The sequence below is a fragment of the Drosophila yakuba genome, chromosome X, assembly GCF_016746365.2.
Source record: "Drosophila yakuba strain Tai18E2 chromosome X, Prin_Dyak_Tai18E2_2.1, whole genome shotgun sequence".
Lineage (NCBI taxonomy): Eukaryota > Metazoa > Arthropoda > Insecta > Diptera > Drosophilidae > Drosophila > Drosophila yakuba.
In genome coordinates, this window is record NC_052526.2 from 3,003,807 (window position 1) to 3,025,773 (window position 21,967).

Sequence of the window (21,967 nt, forward strand, 5' to 3'; positions counted from 1 at the left end):
GCCAGATTAAAGCCAGAATCCCACCACTAATTTAAACTCCCGGTCTGGCAGAGCTGCAATCACATAGGTCCATCTCTAGCGTGAGAATGTAAACAAAGCAGGCAGGTGGCAACGCCGCAATCACTCACTCCAGATAATCTGCATAAATAATACAATTGGCAATATTCTTATCGGTTTAAGTAAATAATAGTAGTGATAAGCAGCAAGCGAAGCTCAAACCATAGAATGGCTGATCGGGCTATCAAGCTCCTGGTGATCGGGGAGAGCGGCGTGGGCAAGTCCAGGTGCAGTTCCAAGTCCAGGAAGCAATTCCACTGCGTATATTACCAAAAAGCTTGCATCACTCAACCATTTGTATTTCGCCATAGTTTGATACATCGCTTCGTGGAGAACAAGTTCGACGAGAACCATGACGTCACGATTGGCATGGACTTCAAGAGCAAGGTGATGAACGTCGACGGCATAGACTACAAGGTGGCCCTGTGGGACACGGCTGGCGCCGAGAGATTCCGCAGTCTGACACCCAGTTTCTACCGAAAGGCTCTGGGCGCCATTGTGGTGTATGACATCAGCAACAGGGACAGCCTGGTCAAACTGGAGGCCTGGCTGGCCGAGCTGGACAGCTACAGCGACAATCCCAACATTGCCATCATTGTGGTGGGCAACAAGATCGACCAGGAGCGAGTGGTCGATCGCGAGGAGGGTCGCAAGTTTGCCAGGAAGCACAGAGCGCTCTTCATCGAGACCTCGGCCAAATGCGATCAGTTCGTCAGCGATGTGTTCCAAGACGTAGTGGAGAAGGTGAGTTACTTTCCCAAATGCTTACCATCAATGCTTCTAACCACACCCATCCGCTCTGCAGATTGTTTCTTCCGAATACTTCAACAATGGCAATAGCTCCGGCGGTCTGGACATCGCCAGCAATCGGGATTTGGAGGCAAGCGCATCCACGTGTTACTGTTGATTACAGATGTTGTACGTGGTTTTTTTGTCAAATTTATTTTGTGTATTTATTTAATCGTTTCAATATCACTAGCATAAACTCAACCTTAACGTTCAATCGTGTACTCCTATCGAAGCAGGGATAAAGATTCACTTAATTTGCAAGGAACAGTCTGCCAAATCAGTCAGTAGTATCTTTCCATTATCCCTGTACGAACTAAAGTTAATTGGTATATTCTTATTCTAAGGGGCTCACAACTTCTTCTCAATTTTAAATTTATTCTAAAAAAAAAAAGTAATAATATTCCACTTTGCGCACATCTGATACAATACATGTGACATTTTATCCGGCTTTTGATTCCTGCACAACTTTCGTTTGCTTGCAGTTCTTTTGCGACCAGTCAAAAGTCAAGTTGAGAGTTTTCTTTTCATTGTTTTATTGAAATGAAGAAAGTTTTCCGTTTGCGTTCAAGAACACAACAAATAAAGAGGAGAATTGGATCAGAGACCAACTGAAATGTACATGGGCTATGCTATTTTTATTTCCGTACGATTTTCCCTTCTTTGCTGCTTCTGGTGGTGTAAATTTATAAGTGAGTTTAGTGTGTATTTACAATAATCGATGAATTACTTTAGCAATTAACGCTAACAAGGTGGATTTAGAAATCATTGAGGCTGCGCTTCTGCTTCTACTTCCGCTTTTCACGATCGGCTCCCTTTTCATCAATTTCTTGTATATTCCTTTTTGCACGCGGTAGAGGCTTAGAAAACAAAGCTGGACATTTGGCCGCAATAATTTCCGGAGCACGCCCCCTATGTACAAACTTGTAATCGCATAGGTTCCGTAAGAGTAACTTAGAGTCTATTCACGCAGTTGCTCCTCCATCGATCCCATGATCGCACCTCCGCACCTGCTCCCGCCCAGTTCCCCAGGGATGCGCACGGCGGGCATCCTACTATTTCCCCGCAAGGCCGAACCTCTTGGCGTCAAGTTCGTAGATAAGCAGTCGCCACATCTTCACCACAAAGACCTCGGCTTCCTCGTCCAGTACCTGATGATGCCATCGAAGCAGAGGGAGAAGGGTAGAGTATTGAATTAGTTATGGTTCATATTATTATTGTAGTGGCAATCTAGTGGCGATCGCTCCACACTCACCATTTGCACATCATCCAAGATGCTTTGAGGCGGGCTGCCGGCCAACACTTTGGAACATATAAAGTCCACCAGCGTCGGCTCCGGCTCACCGATATACTCGATGATTTTCTTATTGATCCATGGACGTATTTTGCGTTCCATTAGACCGCTGTCAATCTCGTTGCGTTCAAGCATATAATTAAATAGCTCCTCCTTTTGCGTGGGTATCCTGTCAATAATGCTTTTTATATGCCGCCGTTTTTCATCATACACCTTTGCACCATTCTCATCCTTTTTGGTGTTTGCAGCGGCAGCATCTCCGCTACCGCCGGCAGATGCAGCTGCCTCATTCTTACCATGTTTGCTGCTGCTGCTGTTCTGTTTGTTGCTGCTGCCGTTGTTCTTGCCACCGGAGCCACCGTTCGAACCGGAGCCGGAGCCCGAACCAGAACCAGAACCCGACCCCGATGAGCCGCCCGCCTGTGCGATCTTCTGGCTAACGGCAGCTGCTGCGGCGGTGGCCGCCGACACGGCGGAGCTTTGGCGATCCGCCGAGCTGCTGTTATTGTTGCTGCTGCTGCTATTCGCAGCACCGCTGCTGCTGCTGGCTGCATGATTGGATGGCGTCGTGTTGCTCATGTTGTCATCGTAGTCTACGAAAGCAAGGCAACAGCAAGGCATTAGAGGATGTCTATGATAATGCGTCGAATCGAAAACTCACCTAGCGGCACCAGCTTACGCTTCTTGGGATTGATGTTTTCATCGTTGTCGTCGTCGTTGACGAATACGCCAGTGGCCTCGATCTTCTTCTTCTTGAGGTTGTTGCCCAGAGTCAGCGAGATGAGGGGCATTGTCATGGGCGGCGTGGCCGAGGGCAGCATGCCATCGTGGCCCGATCCTTGGTCATTCAGCAGGGCGCTCTGCGTGGGAGTGTGGATCTGGGCCAGTGAATCGCGCGACTCACTGTTCTGTCTGCTCAAACTGTTCGTCCGCGACTGGTCGTTGTTGTTGTTCTTGGCATAGCCACCACTGGCATTGGAGGCTGTGTCGGCCATGGAGGCGCGGTCGTCATTCGATATGGAGTCGTCATCATTCATGCCGGCCGTGTCCGGATCATAGCTGTCCAGCTGCTGGTTCTTCTGTCGCTGCTTCTGTCCCTCACCGCCTTCACCCGCTGCCGAGGCGGCCTGCTTGCGCTGATGGGCCGAAGCTGTCGCCGCTGCCGGCGGGTCTTGGTTCACACTGATCAGAATGCGTGGCTCGTAGAGCTTCTCGATCTCGCGACGCGCCTTTTCGAACTCCAGCGATGGATTCTCGTATTCCCCGCTAAAGAACTTAGACTTAAGCTCGGCCAACTCGTCGGCCTCCTTCTCGCGATCCTTGGAATCGGCATCCGCCTCGCGCACTCGTTCCGCCAGTCGCTGCTGCAGTTCGCGACCCCGATAATAGAGCGAATCGTCGCGCTCATCGTCGTAATCTTCGACGAACTCCTTCAGTCGCTTGGCATCGGTCTCGCGCTCCTCCTGGCGCAGCAGCTCCTTCAGGCGGTACTGGTGGGCATAAAGTTAATATTGGATGAGTGAGAACATATGCAGCAGACCTTGGTGACTTACCTTCTCGTTCTCCTTGGCCTTGCGCTTCTCGCGTATCTCCCAGTTGGATAGGCGCGTCTGGTAGGCGGCCTCCTTTTCGCGCGCCTTCTTCTCGGCTTTCTTGCGGTCGCGCAGTTCGTCCTCCATTTCCTTTTCACGCCGCGAGTCCCGGGCTGGCTTCAGCAGCTTCTCCTCGCGCTCCCGCTCGCGTTCTCGGTCGCGCTCACGTTCCCGCTCCCTTTCGCGTTCCCGTTCGCGCTCACGCATCTCGTTGCGCTCCCGTTCGCGCATTTCGTTGCGTTCCCGCTCGCGCTCACGCTCCCGTTCCCGCTCCCTTTCACGTTCGCGCTCGCGCTCCTTGTCGCGAAGCTCGCGCAGCTCACGTTCACGTTCCCGTTCCCGATCTTTGGAGCGGGATTTCGAGCGGCGGCGGCGCGACTCCTTGGAGTCGGAGCGGCGCTCCTTTTGTGTTACCTCAGCCGGCTCCTTGCGACTGCTGGCACTGCGTCCCGTGGAGGAGGACGATTCTTTCGGCTCCTTAGCGGCAGCTGCTTCCTTGACCAAAACGGGGGCTGCTTCTTTGTCCACCTTTTCCGATGCGTCAGCGCCATCGGCGTCGGTTGTTGAAGAGGTGGCTGTGGCGCCGGAGGAACTGGTGGCCCCTGTCGTTGAACTGCTAGACTTGCTAGTCGACGATTTGCGCTCCTTCTCGCGCTGCTTTTTGCGCTCCTTGTCGCGTTCCTTCTCCTTGCTGGCCGCAAGCTTCTCCTTTTCCTTCTCCTTCTCCAGCTCCTTGCGATGTTCGTCGGCCTCCGCACGCATACGGAACTTGCCTATCTCGCTGCTAATCAAGTTGCGCTTCTCCTCCTCCAGTGCATTTTCACTCAGCACCTTGATCTTGATGTCGTCCTCGCGGCGAGTCTTCTTGTTGCGACTAGTGCTGCCGTACAAATCGGCGCGACTGCTGCTATCGAATCCGTCGAACTCGTGCTTGTGCTCCTCCAGAAACTCGTGCATCTGGGCAATGGCGAACTCGTCCTCGGTCTTTTCGTCCACTGGGTTGGAGCGGTCGCCGTTCTTGCACTCCTGCTCCTTGTAATCCTCGATGAGTACCTTGTTCTTGGCATCCACTTTGGCCACCAGCTTCTTGCCATCGATCTCCAGCTCGCTGAGCAGGCGTACAGCTCGCATCGCTGCAATAGGTCCGCTAAAAGGAGGTCAAGGATATCGGTTAGCAGAATACCAATAGGAGCATTTAGAAAAGGTATGCGTTCAGCGGCTATCTACGGTTGCAACAGCCTTCAAGAGTAATCAATTGCTTCTCTAGCATTTAACCATAATTTGGAACCTAAGCCTAACAAGGTGATTTTGGCATGACCTAAAGACAGATAAGCGTACTCAAATTCGCAGAAGCCAAATGTGGAGACCCGTTTCCAGTTGATGACCATGCCGCAGGCGGTCAGGATGCGTTTGAGCAGTGCCTCCGGGACGCGTTCGCTGATGTTGCCCACGAAGACGGTGATGATCGGTCCGCGGAACTGTGGCTGCGGCTCCGGCGGACGATGGTATACTGTCGGCTGTGAGCTGATGGTGGCCGAGTTGCGGAAGCTCCTCGGCGGCTTGGCCATGTTCTGCATCATCTGGAAGCGAAAGAAGTTGGTGAACGAGGATTTGGCCTCAGATTCAGACAGTTCCATTGTGATTGTGACCCAGAAAGGGAGACTTACGTGCGGCGGCGGTATGGATGCATTCATGTAGGGCGGCATGGGCGCCCGCGGCGGGTACGACATCTTGTGCGCCGCGACTGCTTTATGATGTCCTGATGTCCTTTAAAAACCCAACTTTAGCGAGCTTGCAAAATTAAAGCCGACAATTCACACACACACACACAGACGAGCAACGCACACACACACAGGTACGCACGGATGGGCGCAAACGCCACACGGAGTGGTAAATGTGAGTGTGGATGTCCTGTTTCCTGCTTCCTGAGCTGTACGCCCGCGAGGTTCACTGAGCAGATCTCGGGACGGCTGGCCTGCAAGTTCTGGTTTCACGGCGCGTGCTATATCCACGCGTAAATTACCGAATAGAATCTCCTTTTTCTGCGGCCGTTGCTCTAGGGATGGTAGCTGCTAGCAAGCTGCTATCGACTGATGGCGTGTAAAAATCGATGGGGTCGTTCAGTTATCGATTGCCGGCGGGGCTGCCAACGCTATTCACATTCGCTATTCGATTTCATTATTTTTTGCGACAGCGGTAAACAAATATTTTAGTTATTGGGTATTTAAAAAAACTTTCTCTTTTAATTGTATGCAAGATACCCCTTTTTCGACTAATTCACAAAATTTTGTTTTTGTCCTTTGTATTTGTTAAGCCTATCGTTGCTATCGATGTTGGCTCACCTCTAGTAACGTAACCGAAAAACAACTAAATAATACTTGTGATAATACATAACAAAACAATGCGTGTGGGCCAGTTGCTCCGCTTCCGGAGCACCACCTTGCGCAGCTCCACCGCCAAGCAGGAGTACGTGCCGCATCACAAGCCCGCCGTGGAGGACGACATCAAGCGGCTGGAGGACTTTCTCCTGTCCAAACCGAATGTTTTGGTTCTCACGGGCGCTGGCATCTCGACGGAATCGGGTGAGTTCCTGGATTTACCAACTTTACTATGTTCAGAATGCATTCCAAAAGTTTTAAAAGTTTTCACATTATTCATTTACTTATATAATGCTAATTGCAGTAACTTGCTTTAAAGTATTATAATTTGGCAATTTGAGAACACATCATTTAAATTTTAATCAACATTTCTAGTTCTCTAAAACCTTGAAATAATTTTCAGGCATTCCCGACTACCGGTCCGAGGGCGTGGGACTCTACGCCCGGTCCAATCACAAGCCTGTTCAGCACATGGAGTTCGTCAAGTCGTCGGCGGTGCGAAAGCGGTACTGGGCCAGAAACTTTGTGGGATGGCCCAAGTTTTCCGCCACACAGCCGAATGCCACGCACCACGCACTGGCCAGATTCGAGCGGGAGGAGCGGGTCCAGGCGGTGGTCACCCAGAATGTGGACCGGCTGCACACGAAGGCGGGCAGCCGGAACGTTGTGGAGGTTCATGGCAGTGGGTATGTGGTCAAGTGCCTGTCCTGCGAATACCGTATCGATCGTCACGAGTTCCAGAGCATACTGGCGTCCCTCAATCCGGCCTTCAAAGATGCCCCCGACATGATTCGGCCCGACGGCGATGTGGAGATCCCACTGGAGTACATCGAGAACTTCCGGATACCCGAGTGCACCCAGTGCGGCGGCGACTTGAAACCGGAAATTGTCTTCTTCGGTGATTCTGTGCCACGGCCACGAGTGGATCAGATTGCAGGGATGGTGTACAATAGCGAAGGCCTGCTGGTGCTCGGATCCAGTCTCCTGGTTTTCTCCGGCTACCGCGTAGTCCTGCAAACAAAGGACCTTAAACTACCTGTGGCCATTGTGAATATTGGCGAAACGCGCGCCGATCACCTGGCGGATATCAAGATCTCCGCCAAGTGCGGCGATGTGATACCCAAACTGTTTGACTTTCGCAACGCGAAAAACGCCAGCTAATCCTCACCGTTGTTATATGTTTACCTCCCACTAAAGTTGTAGTTATGGAAAGCAACACTTTCTATTTTAGCTAAAAAATAAATGTTAAAGATGAATATTTGCAAATGGGAAGTATGCACCTAGCATAATGAGTGTCGTTTATTCCTGTGCCTTTGGCTCAATTTCGCGCAGGCTCCTCCGGAGCCAAAACACAATGACACGCTTTCCGGAAAAAGGGTTCTCTCATCCCCCAAGTACACCCACGTCCATGTCCTCCGCATCCTCTCTCAGGGCGCTCTCTCTCAGCGTGAATGTGAGCTGAAATTCCAGCACATCGCAACAGGAAGCGGAAGCAGGAGCGCCGGGGAGAGCTGCGCACTTTCGCTCGCTCCCGTTGAATGTTTTTGTTTTTGCTTTAGGCCGCTGCTCTCTGTGCTCCACATAAATGAACCGCAATTGAGGCATGGTGGTCCCGCTCGCACACACAATCACACATCGCACACACACATCACGCACACATTTGCACAGGCAGTGACACTTTTCACACGCTGTTCATTACCCCCTCCACGAATCCCCGCCTCCTGCCGTCCATTCCTGCTAGGAAAACAAATGCGTAGGCCCCGCACAGTGGGCAAAATCGCAGGACTTGTAAGCATCATTAGTTATTTTAGAAATATTCAAATTGTATGGGCTAAAAGACCTTCTATACCTTATATACTCATTTTCTGTCCAAAATGCTAGGATTTTTATGCATATCTTTGGAAATAATGATCCAAAGTTGGAGTGTTATACCTCGTTGAGCTCGCAATTAAATTTCCAATCGAATTGCATTCATGGTTTGAAATATTAATTTTGACCCATTTATTGCAAATTTTGATGATGTTACCCCTTACCGAAAATGCGAAAAAATTAAACAATTAAAATTCTTTGAATGCCTTCAAAAAGTGATAGGGCTCATTAGTATTGAAAATTAGCTGTACAAAACAGGCATTCTTTTAGCAATATGACAATTTTTAGCGAAGTTTTTAAAAAAACCTCTTCGAGAAGCGTCAAAAAGTATGCTATAGAATTCGTAATCTTCGCAACCGAAAAATTAAAAAAAAATCTGAAGGAAGGGGTTTTGGAAAACAGTAAGCACATATGATTTTTTTTAAAGTAGCTTTGCAGCCCAGTTGCAGTAAAAAACGGATTTTCCCATGCATTACCCGTGGAAATTGGTGCTGGTGCCCACCTGTAAGTAGTTGCTGTACTTGCACTCCTTTCGACCGCCACTTGACTTCCTACCCTACTTTAATCTGCGTCGCGGGATTGCGGGATTCCGCTATGCCGTTATTCCGTTATGCTGTTATTCCGTTATTCCGGAATTGGATGTGCACTCGAAACTGGAAACTTTTGCAAGCGAAGGCAATTGGAATCCGGTCAAGTGCGTTGTAGTTGTAGTTGCAGGCGAAATGCCGTTCGACAACCACCGTTAACCGGCACCGTTATGCGGCGCTCTCTCATTTTTTCCCTCTCTATCTTACTCTCACGCTCTCGTTTGAGATGAAAACTCATTGCGATGTGGGTTCCGTTGCGAGTTGAAACTTAGTCTTCTTCATTCTAGAATTAAGTGCCGCCGCAGCAGGAGTCGCACAGTCAGTCGGCTAAGTAAATGTAAATCGAGCTCAAGTCCGTGCGTTCACCGAGTAGCCGGAACGGAACAATACACGGACGGAGTCCGAAACCGGAACACGAACCATAAACGTTGATTTTTTTTCTGTGTGCTAAAAGATTTGCAGTGCCAAATAATATATGTTATTGTTTTTCATTCTAAGTTTAAAGTGCGTTTATGGTTTATTATGTTTGTGAAACCAATGGCTCATTTTGCTATTCAAAGAAAACGGAAGATGGAAATCCCTATTCCCTTTTCTTATCCTTTTTTACCCACCCCTTGCCTTACTTCCCAGCTTGCCACTTTCTACTACGCACTTTCACACACTCACGCACTCCAATTGCGTAAAAAGCCAAATGCGCAGCAAGCTGCACTGCCACGCCCCTTCCAAAAACGCCCACTGCTCCGCCAAAAAACAGAGAGAGAGAGTGAGTGAAGGAGCAGACAGAGAGAGCGGGATGCTGTGCGTATGCGTGTTTTTGACACTTCCTTGTGCATTTTAGGGATACACACAATGTGCGTGTGCTGTGAAATCAAGTGAAAGGCCAAAACCATCAACTAACTGAATTAAAATATTGAAAAACTTTAAGAATTGAGCGAAAAAAACCAGTTAAAAAAGATAGGCAAGAAGCTGAACGGAAGCCAACGCTAGAGGGCGCCACAGCAGGCGTGTGTGTGTGTGAAGGAATTTCCTGAAAGGACAATAGGAAGAGAGAAGTCGGGGAGGAGAGAGAGAGCGAGCACAAACAAAAGGAGAAGTCCCGTGTGCGAGCAAGATGGACAGCTCGCCGGATCTGTCGCTCAAATTGCGACGCGGTTCCAGCGATTCGCGTGATAACTTCTACATGGATTTTGCCCAGGGCATCGACTCCGACATCGAGGAGGTGGACAACACGGCCAACAATCAGGAGGCCGGCGAGGTTCCACCGCCGCCGCTGCCCACAGTTTCGCTGGCCGAGGAGGTACTGCTCCTGGTGGCGCCACCGCCGCCGCCTCCCTCTTTACTGGGTCAGCCGCTGCCCACGCTAACGGAAACGGATGATATACCGCCCACACCCACACCGCCACCACAGCAAAAGGACGATGAGGGGGACGATGAGGAGGAGCGGGAGGAGCCCGATCCGGAGCAGGATCAGGGAGCCCGAGCAGTGCCATCGCCACCGGGTTCACCCATTAATTCGGTCCTTGAACTGGAGCTGATACCACCACCACCATTATCGCCCATGGAGGATGCCGGCGTTCGCACCGATGACGATGGCGAAGGCGAGGAAACCGATGATGCCGAGGAGGTGGCGGCCATTCCGCCGCCACACGAAATGCTGGACATTGAAAGCAATCCCGATGAGGAGGAGGTGGAGGAGGAGCAGGAGCAGGCTTCCCAGGAAGACACTCCCAAGGAAGAAGACGAAGAGGAGGACGACGACAAGTCCACGCCACCGCCACCACTGCCACCGCTTCCCTCAAATTTCTCCTACGTGCAGGGCCACAATCTCGGCCAGGTGACCCCGCCCCTGACCAAGTCGCCATCCACCTCCCCCTCACCGCCCGTGACACCGCCGCCCTGCCCGGAACTCAACATCAGTCGGATGGTATCGCCGCCTGCCCAGCACATCAGTCAGATACCACCGCTCACGCCCTCCGACGAGAGCGAGGGCGAGGCGGAGTCCCAGCCGAACTCACCGCCACCCAGACTGGAGGCGGAGCAGCCACCACCCGACATGGATCAACAGGAGCCCGAGGATCCTGAGCTACCTGAGCCGGAAAACGAACCCGAACCCGAACCGGAACCCGAACCCGTGAGCGGAGCTCGGGAGGACTATAGCCGTTCGCTGGACAACGAGGATGAGTCCACCACCATAACCACACCGCCCAGCAACGGTTATTCAGCCTCCTCCATCATTGCTCCGCCTCCAGAGCATTTTGCGGAACTAGACGAGGACAGGGGCTTCATTCCACCACCACCCTTGGAGCAGGAGCCCGAGGAGGAGGAGGAGGAAGAGGAGGAAGAGCTGACCAAGGGGACGGACGAGATCTCCGTGGACAGGGAATCGCTGCAGGATCAGGGCGGCGACAGCATCAGTTCGCCGCGGCCCGCCAGCATCTTGACTGGATCCATTTCCACATCGGTTGGCGGCGGCGGAGCAGGTGGCTCACCGAAGCTCGAGAGTCGCGGACCAAGTCGCAGTGGCAGCCAGCGATCGCAGCTGAGATCTGGATCGCAGCAGGGATCGATTGCAGGATCTCGCGGTGGCTCTCGCATCGGATCGCGCACAGGATCCGTGGCCTCCGCCCAGGCGGCAGGCGTTCTCTCCCCGCAGGCCTCGCTCAAGTCGCAGACATCCATTCGCTCGCAGGGACAGGCATGCGTCCGCAGTCCAGCCGGGTCCATCAAGTCCGGATCGCAGCGCGTGCAGAGTCCACAGGCCGGAGAGGGTGCCCCGGCGATGCCGTCGCCGCCGCTAATGAGGAGTCCGCCGCCGGAACTGGCCCGCCAGATGCACAGTCCGCCAAGGATAACGACGCCGCCAAGGGTCTGCAGTCCGCCGCTGGTCAGCAGCCCACCCAAGCTGGCCGAGTCCGCTGCCGCTGCCGTGGGAGTCGCAGCCGCCGTCAAGGAGCAGATCGGGTGAGTTGTGGGTCTATTCTAGTGGGTCTATTCGTTCCACCTGTTGACATGCTTTTGGATAACTCATTGAAATGGTTTATAGATAGGGTAATCCATTGTTTTGCAGCGCTATTATGTTAAAAGCTTTAGTTTGATTATCGCATTAGCACAGGGCTTTATTATCTTATCATGAAGAGCTTAGATTTTCGCTTAGGATTCGCGCAAGTTCTCCCCCAACTTGAGATGTAAATCTCATTGGGCTTCGGGGCTAGAGAAAAACTTCTCCTTGAGTTGCTGCTCCCGCCGCACGTATCAAACTGAACCATCACGTCTGGTTCTGGTTTCAAAGTTCCCTGGGGCACTCCATTAATTGCATAAAAGTCCTCGGAACGTTGCGCCCTATCCTATCCCCAATTTCATCTAACTACTTCGTCGTCAGCCTCCATTAGTCGCTGCTAATAGCTCAACTTGTGTGCTCGTCCTGCCATCGTGTCAGTGCTCCACCTGGGCCACTCCGCCACTGCTCCACTGCTTCATTGCTCCACTTGGTGCTCTGGGCGCTCCTCCTGCCACGTAATGCGCCATCTGCCATCTGCATACGCTTCGCTGGATCGCTGCCTCGCTGCGGCGTTTGTCTGCCTGCATCCTCCTCCGTATCGTATGCTCTCCACATTAATTAAACAACCGTTTCCAGAGCAACACCCTCACAAGTTTCACGCCGTAAACAGAGCCGTAAACTGAGAGAAACGAGGACGTTGCACTGGCAAAAGGCCAGCTCTTCAGTGGCTTAAAGGTTCAATATTTATGTTAGCAATTTGTGCTATCCAAAACTAATAGCATAATAGCTCAATTACTCTAATACCAATTTCATTGAAAGGGCTAACAAGGCAAAAAGTTTACATTCAATTTAGTTGTAGAATTTCGTACTTCACGTGCAAGGACCACACGGCGTATGCGGCATTTTAAGTGCGTATACGCCCGGTATGCCGACAGGCCGTGTGTGCACATGGATGTGGGAGGTGGTTGGTGGGTCTGACTGTAGGTTACGAAGGGAGGATTTTACAGGTGCACACGACCTGCTCGATTGGCTTGACATGCACAAATTGTTGCAGCTCCAATAAAAACGGTTGCATGCAAGGCAAAGAAAGGCGGAAAAAAAAACGTGGAGCAACGCGGAGGTGAAAGGTGAAAAGGATGCCCGGGCAGGTTGTTGTCCTCGGCCATTGCCACACCCATTATTATGGCGCTAAATGCGAGCGGCTCGCCAGCAAATTGCCCCAAGCCAGCGCAAAACCACCGAGAGACCACCGCAAAATGGGTCAATTGAAAGTTTGCAAGTTTGCTGTGGCATGTGCTCAGTGGCGACTTTTGTGTTGGCATTGCGGTTTTGTCCATGGAGTGCAAGGAGCACCATGGAGCACTAATGGACACAATTTCCATGCCGACTTAGCCGGGGTGAATGCATTCGCACCCATGAATACTTGATGTCTTCCGCCTTTCGAGTCGAAATGGAACTGCCCCGTCTGACTGACAGGTAAACGGAATGATGATTGCTGATGGAGTCGCCACTTTTTCGATCGATTTCTGGCTATCAGTGGAACTGTCAGTGTTACAGTTTGCCCAAGCTAAACTCCGCATTCAATTGCAAGGTGGATAATCCAGCGAAATCACGTTACTTCCTTGTGGCTCCTTGTTGCGATTAAGAGTAACTCATGAAGTGGCACTTGCCAAAGTGTTTACTCCTTTGACTTTGTGGCGCTGGCAGGCGAGATGCAAACCCAGGTGGTAGCTGGAAAAGCTGAATGAAAAGCAGGTTGCCCCAGCGTCATCCATTTATGCAACAGTCGGGGCAAATGGTTGCCGTCGCGTCGGGTTAACAACCCCAAAAAAATACGAGGACACATCAGGACGCCATGAAGCACACACAGCATACAGCACGCAGCACGCTTTTTGAAATCAGATAACAAGTGCGCTCGAGTGTGCAATCCACACAATTGCAGCCGCTCCTCATGTTGCATGCACCACTGTCTCTGTTTCGCACTCGTGTTGATGGCTGTGACCTGATGTCAAGGTTATTCACAAGCCCGAACGCTGGAAAACAAGTGCAAACATATTTCAGCCATCTACATTTTATTTGCTTTGCCAAAGCTAAAATATAGCAATTCTTGTTGGGAATCGTATGAATGCAGTTTGCATAAGTATTATATGCATATTTCCATATTTAATAACTTGCCAACTTTTCTTTCCGTGCCTGCGATTTTGCGTGGCTCTACAGCCAGATGTTATAATGATGCCCGGCATTATTTTCGAGTGGCTTTGCGATTTGAAAGGTGCATTTGAATGCGAATAAATGATGCGTGCTCGGATCGGATCACATCGGATTGAACGGATCCGTTGGCTTTGTTGGCTTTGATGGCCTTGTTGGCATGGGAAGCGTGTGAAGCAGGATGTGGCCCCTCGACTTGCTCCTCTTTCCCATTGCCGATTCACCTGTCATCCAACATGTGTCATGTGTCAGATGCATGCCGCGCCGCCTTAATTAAACATCCCAATCACGTAGCGAGCATATTTCATATTTCCATTTGGCCAGCAAACATTCGCCGAGTGTGTGTGAGTGTGTGTGTGAGTGTGAGTGCCGCCGCCAGCTAAAAAACCTGCACAAATCTCTATAATCTTTTATCAGCGGTACAGTGCGTGCCATTGTGTATGGCACACATTGCTTTCGCCTTTCATTTGCTATAGCTCACCATACAAGCCAATACATTTCAAAGTCAAAGTTCGAGCGAGCATGGTATTCATGAAACGCACTGTACTAGTCGCACTTGTATCCCGATTTGTGCTGTGTCCACTAGACGGCGATTAGTTTCAATTGGCCGTGGCGAATGGTTGGGGACTTTTCATTAAGTTTCTGTTTCGAGTGGCTATTGTTCTTTTTGTGTGCTGCTATTATTATTATTCGCCAGCTCTGTGTGCTTATCTCGATCTGAATCTGTATCTGTATCTGTTTCTGAATCTGGATCTGCTATCTGATATTAAGCGCAATTGGAGAGCGCATGCTGTGTCCGCCGGTGGGTGGAAGTGGGTGGAAGTGGGTGGAAGTGGACGATGGGTGTTCCGGAAGGCCAGAGATTCCCCCGGAATGCCAGCGTCTATAAATAGAGGGCCATCTTCTGGCAGGGTTTAAAGTTCAGTCGAAGGCTGCCGACTGCCGGCTGGCTGCTGGACACCAAGTTCAATGTATTCGCGGCGGAAATGTCTGGCATCCGATACAATAAATCCCAGCACACACGCACACAGATATATAGACTTGTATAGAGATGTATATATATGATTTGGAGGGGGGACCATTATTTAATTAAGCCGCTCGCATGTATTTGTATCTGCAAAATCGGGTGCGCGGCCCAGAGCCCAGAGCCCAGTCCACCGATTTAGTGAGTCCACGTCGGTCCGCCAATCCAGCCACGCATTACCATATATATATTCGCCAATCGCTGATCCGCTGATCGCTGATCCCACTAATGTCGGCCACATCCGGTTCATCTTCCTCTTCCATATGCAGCTCTAGTAGCTCCACCGCCGAACCGCTGGAGCCATCGAAGCCAGAGCCGCTGAAGCCACCAATAGCCACCGTGAGCTACCAGGATGAACAGAAGCCACCACCACCAGCTGTTGCTGTTGCTGCTGCTGCTGCTCCAGCGGCAACCACGGCGGTCACCAGTCAGCCGAGGTCGCACTTCACGAGCAGCCACCATCACTACCACTTGCCGCACCAGTTCCAGCATCCGCACCACCAGAACCACCACACCCACAGTGTCAGGGTGCCCACGCCGACGGTGCCCAGCAGCTATGCCCCACCGCCGCCGCCGCCCGACAGCGGGAGCAGCAGTTCGCCCGCGGACCGCCGGCGACTGTTCATGGCAGGAGTGGCTCCGCCGATCGCCGCCGGCGCTGGCTCCATGATGGCCATGCCAGCCGAGCCAGTGGTGGCCATATCGCCGGGTAGGGTCTCAGCTCGGTCGGGTTCGCAGCACCACGTGACCATCGACGAGTCCAGTCTGCCCAGCCACAAGGGCAACATCCAGGAGACGCCGGGACCCAGTGGCCTGATCATTGGCGGCGGCGATGGTGAAGGCGATCGTGACATTGGAGGCGGCGGTGGCGGTGGACCAGACAGCTCGGATCCGCCCTCCTCGCCCGGCGGCAGCAGCTCCCAGCCGGCGCTCAGCGGCAGCCAGGCGGACGGACAGCTGGCGCTGATGTACCACTCGCACCAGCTGACCAACTACCCAGTGCTGCCCGCCATCAAGCGCACGCACCGGCCATCCTTCGTCTATCCGCCGATGCCAAGGGTTAAAGCGTAAGTAGAATCGTTTATTAGATAACTGGCAACTATATAATATTGTTATATATTACAGCGGCGATGCACTGGCCACTCTGTTCTCCGCACTCTACGGCAAACTATTGGTCGTCATGGGCATAGCATTTCCCATGGCCGAGGTTATTTCCACCTACATCCCACCCTCTTTCTATGAGGTAAGCACTATAAACCCACAAATAGCTGTGACTATAACACTTTCCATCTTCCGGTTAGGTGTACTATTTGTACTTGTACATTGGCAGCATGATATTCCTGCTCTTCATGTACGCCACTTTGATATGGGGACGTCCCAAGTTGCCGGTTCCGATTGGTAAGATTTGAAACAGTACTGGAACAGTATGTGGATTATTAAATCGAAATCTCGCACTTCGCACAGCAACATCGCCGAATAAATCGGCAACGAAGGCGAGCGGTACGGACAGCATGGACGAGTCGGATACGGACAGCAACTCAGTGCACCACCGACTTCCGCCGCCGATTCCCGTGCGACGACCATCGCTTCTCTCGCCACTCGGACGCCGGGATGCCCACTACGGGAGCTTCTATCTGCGCATGGGCGCCGTGGGTAAGTGTGCTTCACTGGGCTCCAGTAATTTGTGTACACGATTCTAAATGCTAATGCTGTCAATTGTAGCCTTTGGAATTGGCAGCATGATCTACTCGGGCCTGGAGTTTGGGCAGTACTTCGAGCTCAACCCGGACACCAAGTGCCACAACGTGCTGCTGGCCTTGACTCCGGCCACCCGGATGGCCTTCATCTTCATTCAGATGTACTTCATCTTCCTGAACAACGAGCAGATCAAGGTGTATCGCTACAAGATCATTGCACGCTTCGGTTTAATGCACATGATTGGCACGAACCTGGCCGTTTGGCTGAATGTCCTGATCCAAGAGACGAAGCACGAGATTTTGACGTTCTACAATCCGGAGAATCGCACGCTGAGGATTTCGCACCGAATACCAGGACACTCCAGAGGTCATGCCATAATCCAGCACGATCCGACGGCCCATCTGCGAGTGCCGCGCGGCTTGAAGGGACCTTACCAGATCTTTGAGTGCCGGCGAACGAACATCATCGGTACATTGGTGCAGGACGCCTCGCCCTTTCTGTTTCCCTGCACCATCGAGTACTCGCTGATCTGCGCGGCCATATTGTACGTGATGTGGAGGAGCATCTCCAGGCCGCAAACACCGACGCCCCAGCGTCCGGATATGATCAGCTCGCCGATGAAGCGATCACCGCACCACTATTCCGTGGACTGTGCCCGTGCCCACAAGGGATTGTTTGTGGGCATACTCATCCTGGTGCTAACCATCATATCGCTGATCATCTTCTTTGTGCTGATCTCACGGCCGGAGTTCGTGGCCATGGCCGTAACGGAGGTGACCATTTGCGAGCTGCTCATCTATGGCACGGCCACGATAGCCACTTTGGTGGGCATGATACAGATCCGTCATCTGCAGTACGATGCCTACAGAAGTTTCTCGCTGGATGACATCCTGCTGGTGGGTGCGCAGACCGGCTCGTTTCTGTACAACATCTTTACGGTCATCGCCGGGCATTTCACCCTGCGCAGTGATGACATGTTGGTGCCCATCAACGCCCTGGCCTCCATTGTGCAAACCGCCTGCCAGACCATGTTCATTTTGGATGCCAGCCGGCGGCAGGCCGTCAGTCCGGAGCACTTGCGCAAGAAGCCAGGCCGCGAGATTGTCACCTTCATGCTGGTCGTCAATCTGGCCATGTGGGCCATCAGCACGCTGGAGAAGTCACGCGCGGAATCGCATCCCATTCAACTGAACTTCTACGGCTTGTGGGCATGGACGATTATCACGCATGTGTCGATGCCGCTGGCCATATTCTATCGATTCCATTCGACAGTCTGCCTGTGCGAGATCTGGAAGAGGGCCTACAAGCTGAAGCCCACGTATATGTGAGAATTCGCCCGCTCGCGCATCCAGAGCATTGCGCAGCAGCAGCAATTCTGCGAGGATCTCAAGACGAACCTGTCCTACTGCTACTGCTCCACTACGCTGGCTGGCGGCGAGCTGGAGACCGTCGAGGAGGTGGATAGCGGCGAGTGTAATTCGGCAGAGGATGCCGCGGCCGGATCGGGAGGATCGGGTGGATCAGGCGGATCGGGCGGATCCCGAGGAGGTGCTGGAGGTGCCGCCGAAGCGGGAGAGGCCGGTGGAGAGGGGCAACAGGGCGGCGACAGCAGCTGTGGACTCAAGGTACCCAACCGGGCACTGTCGCCGCAATCCCTCAATACGGAGAAGGCCTTCTGTCCGGTATACGTGATCAACGGCGAATGAGTTTACGCGCACTTTGAGTTCATCGACGCGATCAGCGGGCATGAGCTCAGCTTTGTCTAGGACTTGCATCTGCTGGACACGAAATCAAACCAAACCAAACGAAATCAAACCACACCACACCACTTCACACCACCATTACCAATCCACCCACCAACGAACAACCAAAAACCATACAACTAGGCACCCATCTTCGAGAACCACCAAGAGCAACAACATTTGACCAAGCGGATGCAAGCGTTGAGAGCCAAAAACATATCCTAAAAGGAAAGAGGAGAAGAGGAAAACATTAGGAGGACATGGGAGTACGAAGGGTCTCAAGCAATGGAAAATCAAAAAGTTAGGCACAAGCTATGATAAAAACAATGGGTTAATCTTAGGATATGCAGCAAGGATAAGTCAATGTTGAAATTGCAAGCAATGCCACTAGGGCGTATACGCAATAAATTCCCAAGCAATTGTCACTAGTGCGTATACGCAATATCTTAAATGGTTTAGTCTCGTAATGTTCACCTAAAACCCCATTGGCTCTAAAAGAAAAAAGAAGGGAAAGGAAGTTTAAGGGATACATATGCAGATTTTAGCATTAACCAAAATGTTGTATGCGATTTGAAGGGCCGTATTTTGGGATCTCTGGTAGCAAGTGAGCGCAATGAGTAGTATTGTAGGCAAAACAGAAAAAACAACGTAACCGTAGATGAATTCATGTTTATCCCACACACATACAGCCGCAAGTTCTACGGAAATATCAAGTTTGATAAATGTTGCAAGAAACTGGACAACATTTTATATATTTATATATAGCAACTGACTGAGGATCAGCGAAAACGGGTTGTGAACCAACCGCACTACGAGGTATGCCGCCAAACTAACGATCAACCAAAAATATAGAGAGCAGTATACCAAATATGTACGAGTATAACCGAAAACAGCGAGTTCTATCACAGATATTTACAATGATTATTAATCGGCGTTCCAAAGCAAACTGCATATATTTCAGCAACTACACGTTAGAAAAGGAAAAAAGATAGAAAGAGGAAAAAAGGCGAAAAGTGGAGAAAGGAGAGGAGTAAGAGGGATTGGAGAAGTCATTAACCCCACCAGAAATCGAGGAGTCGCAAAAGTTATTAGACAACACCGTACTACATAGTAGACGGTTCACACAGCCTAGCACCTAAGGATATAATACTCACATACATGCATGTAGAAGTTCAATCCGCATTGCTAAACCCCCAAACCGCCCCCTTTTCAAAGACCCCAAACCCACCCATGGATGGTTTGAGCCCCTTGTTGAGACGCCTGATTTGTAGCTTAGCATTTAACCAAAATTTGTTAACTTGACTTGAATCCGAATAGGTTTTTTAATGTGATACGTTTGTGCTTGTTCCGATTCCCAAATTTCCCACAATTTACCCGGAAAAACCAACCCAATTCAGTATTATGAAAGCTCAAAGAAAACGAAATTGTAGAAGGACAAATCAAGAGATTGCGAATAATTCGAATAAAATCACTTACTGTAAGACGCACAAATCTATTTAAGAACGTATTAATATGTCTGTGTTTTTTTTGTCTACCATAATGGTATAAGATACGTATAGATATAGACTCATAGACTCCACTCACACATACGACGATGCGATGCGATCTATGTTTTCAATGCCAAAGAGTTCCATTATGTAGCCTATGTTGTAATTCTTGTTTCCTGTTGAGTTCGAGTTTTTTGAATCTACTGACTCATCCATTGTATATTCAAAGTTATATGAATGCCAAAATCGAAATCGAAATCAAAACCAAAAACAAAAACTTAAGGGAATACAAAAACAAACGATATATATATATATATATATATATATATACATATATATTAAATTAGTTATTTCAATTTTTATACTCGTACTAAATTTTTAACTAGAATTAACTGTAACTTTGTATGCATTTTCTTACATGTATTTATTGTACGCCGACTCGAAAAACACTGCTCGAAAAATCGCATGTTCAGCGAAAATGAAAATTGAAAATTGAAAATCGAAAATTGTATTGTATTTACAGCCGATTGTATTAGAATTTATTGAAACTAAGTAGTTATGATGAGCGATCGAACTCATTAGAGGAACTCCTAATCCACGTAGAATCGAAGGACATTTTATGCGAAATTAATAAAACTCAAAGAAAATCGGACACAAAAAAAAATCAAAAACAAAAACAAACTGAAATATTCAAGTTATACCCGACAACCACTATTTGTTCTTATTATTCAAGAAGAAAAATCAAAATAAACGTAATAATCGTAATTGTGGGACTCACTTTTAAATGCGTCTAAGAAAACTGCTTTCTATTTCTGAACTTTTAAATTTCATATTTAACTATTTAATGATTTAAATTCTTGTATATTTTCCAAAACATAACCACCACACTTTTTGCTTTTCTATTTCCATTTTCCAATTGTTTTATAAACAATAACATTTCAACTGCATCTTTGAATTCATATAATATAATAATTCATACAATATTTATGGTTACGCATTGGATTGTTCAAATATTCCCTAGGAGTATTTGCTTTATTCGCATAGTAAGTAATTGCAATTTCCACATTTCTCTCCATCATTCACTGTTCTATTCTAGCCTTTTTCAAAAAACCTACGCCCCCCCGTCTAGAATCCACTTTCTATTTCATTTCAAAACCTTTTTCCAAAAAGAAAATACTCAACCAATACAACTTGACTAAGGAAACTAGGAAAAGCAATTTGTATTAAGTGTTACAAGTATTTATACGTATTTACAATAATGGCTATGAAGATATGAAGTTAAAACACACAAAGTAAAACTAGTCGTGAATGTTCTGTGTTCCCCAAAAAAAACATACATAAATTACCACCACCACCACCAGCAGCCCCTGTACACCCAAAAGAAAACTATATTGACTATAAAAGAGCAGTAAATATGCAATAAATATGAATAATAAATTGAAACGTAATTCGATTACTATGGAAAATGGCGTTGTTTTTCATACCGAATGTGGGTCAGCACACGACTCTTAGATACTTAGTGTGAAAAGCGTTGAGGAGTGCGCTTTTCGGTGCCTCAGGGTGGGGTTCTCAAGTGTTGGGGGCTTAGGGGGGCGGGGGAGGAGAACTTCGGGATGGCGCTGTTTTTTAGCTTGGGGAATGGGCGCAGTAGCAGATACAGATACAGATACAGATACAGATACAGATAGAGATACAGCTGGAGATAGAGATAGAGATACACATTCGCAATTATATCTTGAAGCGCGTGCATGTATCTGCGAGTTTCCCCGTTTCTCCTACTTTCTCCCCCCTCCCCCCCTTTATGCTTGCATCCCTTAGAGCAAGATGGACTATGGCATTCCCCAATTCCCCACAAGCTACCTCTCTCTCTCTCTCTGTCTCTCTCTCCCTCTCTCGCTTGTTCGGCGGCTGGGAATCCTTTTTGTGGATGCTGTTTCCCCTGACTCGCAGTGCACTGCAATCTGTGGATGCCATGTGCCAGATATCCTTGGGTATATACACGCACCAACTGGTTACCCGGGATTGGAACCACGCCCTGGCCAACCGAGCTGGCCGAAAACTAGGTTACCACCGCTCGAGACTACATGATTACACATGAAAGGCTAAAAAGCAGGAGAGTTTCGATGCTCGAGAAAAAGTAAAGCTGCGATGTTTTGAAAAAATGTTTGAATATTATACACGTATGTAGGTTTATTTTTCCACCACGAAAACATTTCGTTTGAATTTCCATGGCGGATTTAGTCCTAA

The 21,967-nt window shown here is 49.7% G+C and overlaps 4 protein-coding genes across 8 annotated transcripts; 3 read left to right on the forward strand and 1 right to left on the reverse strand.

The window, feature by feature from the left end:
• Positions 1-89: 89 nt before the first annotated feature.
• On the forward strand, positions 90-1,464 carry LOC6524123 (ras-related protein Rab-18). Of its 2 annotated transcripts, XM_002099951.4 has the most exons (4): positions 90-284; positions 369-801; positions 863-975; positions 1,037-1,464. In XM_002099951.4, the coding sequence occupies exons 1-3, from the start codon at positions 226-228 to the stop codon at positions 962-964; spliced, it is 594 nt and encodes a 197-aa protein (XP_002099987.1). In that variant the 5' UTR covers positions 90-225; the 3' UTR covers positions 965-975; positions 1,037-1,464. The 2 variants fall into 2 exon arrangements, with proteins under 2 accessions (XP_002099987.1, XP_039226159.1); XM_039370225.2 differs by having other exon boundaries at positions 863-1,053.
• LOC6524124 (RNA-binding protein 25) lies at positions 1,363-5,815 on the reverse strand. Of its 3 annotated transcripts, XM_043206759.1 has the most exons (7): positions 5,552-5,814; positions 5,397-5,496; positions 5,068-5,309; positions 3,691-4,876; positions 2,799-3,627; positions 2,099-2,730; positions 1,363-1,994 (listed from the first exon to the last, which is right to left on the reverse strand). In XM_043206759.1, exons 2-7 carry the CDS (start codon positions 5,457-5,459, stop codon positions 1,899-1,901), a joined length of 3,048 nt encoding a protein of 1,015 aa, XP_043062694.1. In that variant the 5' UTR covers positions 5,460-5,496; positions 5,552-5,814; the 3' UTR covers positions 1,363-1,898. The 3 variants fall into 3 exon arrangements, with proteins under 3 accessions (XP_043062694.1, XP_043062693.1, XP_039226157.1); XM_043206758.1 differs by having other exon boundaries at positions 5,397-5,814; XM_039370223.2 differs by lacking the exon at positions 1,363-1,994 and having other exon boundaries at positions 2,105-2,306; positions 2,434-2,730; positions 5,397-5,815.
• A 249-nt stretch (positions 5,816-6,064) lies between these two features.
• Positions 6,065-7,379, forward strand: LOC6524125 (NAD-dependent protein deacylase Sirt4). 2 transcript variants are annotated; one of them, XM_039370224.2, is made up of 3 exons: positions 6,065-6,311; positions 6,511-6,793; positions 6,849-7,041. In XM_039370224.2, the coding sequence occupies exons 1-3, from the start codon at positions 6,131-6,133 to the stop codon at positions 6,895-6,897; spliced, it is 513 nt and encodes a 170-aa protein (XP_039226158.1). In that variant the 5' UTR covers positions 6,065-6,130; the 3' UTR covers positions 6,898-7,041. The 2 variants fall into 2 exon arrangements, with proteins under 2 accessions (XP_039226158.1, XP_002099989.1); XM_002099953.3 differs by having other exon boundaries at positions 6,067-6,311; positions 6,511-7,379.
• Positions 7,380-9,197: 1,818 nt separating this feature from the next.
• Positions 9,198-21,186, forward strand: LOC6524128 (proton channel OtopLc). Its single transcript, XM_015190029.3, has 6 exons — positions 9,198-11,524; positions 15,063-15,860; positions 15,919-16,036; positions 16,095-16,191; positions 16,258-16,446; positions 16,516-21,186. The coding sequence occupies exons 1-6, from the start codon at positions 9,675-9,677 to the stop codon at positions 17,817-17,819; spliced, it is 4,356 nt and encodes a 1,451-aa protein (XP_015045515.2). The 5' UTR covers positions 9,198-9,674; the 3' UTR covers positions 17,820-21,186.
• The last annotated feature ends 781 nt before the right edge of the window (positions 21,187-21,967 follow it).

Bases quoted from the DNA above. Each gene is read 5' to 3' on its own strand.
- LOC6524123 (XM_002099951.4), top strand. From the start codon at position 226: ATGGCTGATCGGGCTATCAAGCTCCTGGTGATCGGGGAGAGCGGCGTG. The intron at 285-368 runs GTGCAGTTCCAA...ATTTCGCCATAG, and splicing joins AGCGGCGTGGGCAAGTCCAG to TTTGATACATCGCTTCGTGG. The intron at 802-862 runs GTGAGTTACTTT...TCCGCTCTGCAG, and splicing joins TCCAAGACGTAGTGGAGAAG to ATTGTTTCTTCCGAATACTT.
- LOC6524124 (XM_043206759.1), bottom strand. From the start codon at position 5,459: ATGTCGTACCCGCCGCGGGCGCCCATGCCGCCCTACATGAATGCATCC. The intron at 2,731-2,798 runs GTGAGTTTTCGA...TTGCTTTCGTAG, and splicing joins GCGTAAGCTGGTGCCGCTAG to ACTACGATGACAACATGAGC. The intron at 1,995-2,098 runs GTGAGTGTGGAG...TGGCATCATCAG, and splicing joins TCTTGGATGATGTGCAAATG to GTACTGGACGAGGAAGCCGA.
- LOC6524125 (XM_002099953.3), top strand. From the start codon at position 6,131: ATGCGTGTGGGCCAGTTGCTCCGCTTCCGGAGCACCACCTTGCGCAGC. The intron at 6,312-6,510 runs GTGAGTTCCTGG...AATAATTTTCAG, and splicing joins TGGCATCTCGACGGAATCGG to GCATTCCCGACTACCGGTCC.
- LOC6524128 (XM_015190029.3), top strand. From the start codon at position 9,675: ATGGACAGCTCGCCGGATCTGTCGCTCAAATTGCGACGCGGTTCCAGC. The intron at 16,192-16,257 runs GTAAGATTTGAA...CACTTCGCACAG, and splicing joins CAAGTTGCCGGTTCCGATTG to CAACATCGCCGAATAAATCG. The intron at 16,447-16,515 runs GTAAGTGTGCTT...TGTCAATTGTAG, and splicing joins TCTGCGCATGGGCGCCGTGG to CCTTTGGAATTGGCAGCATG.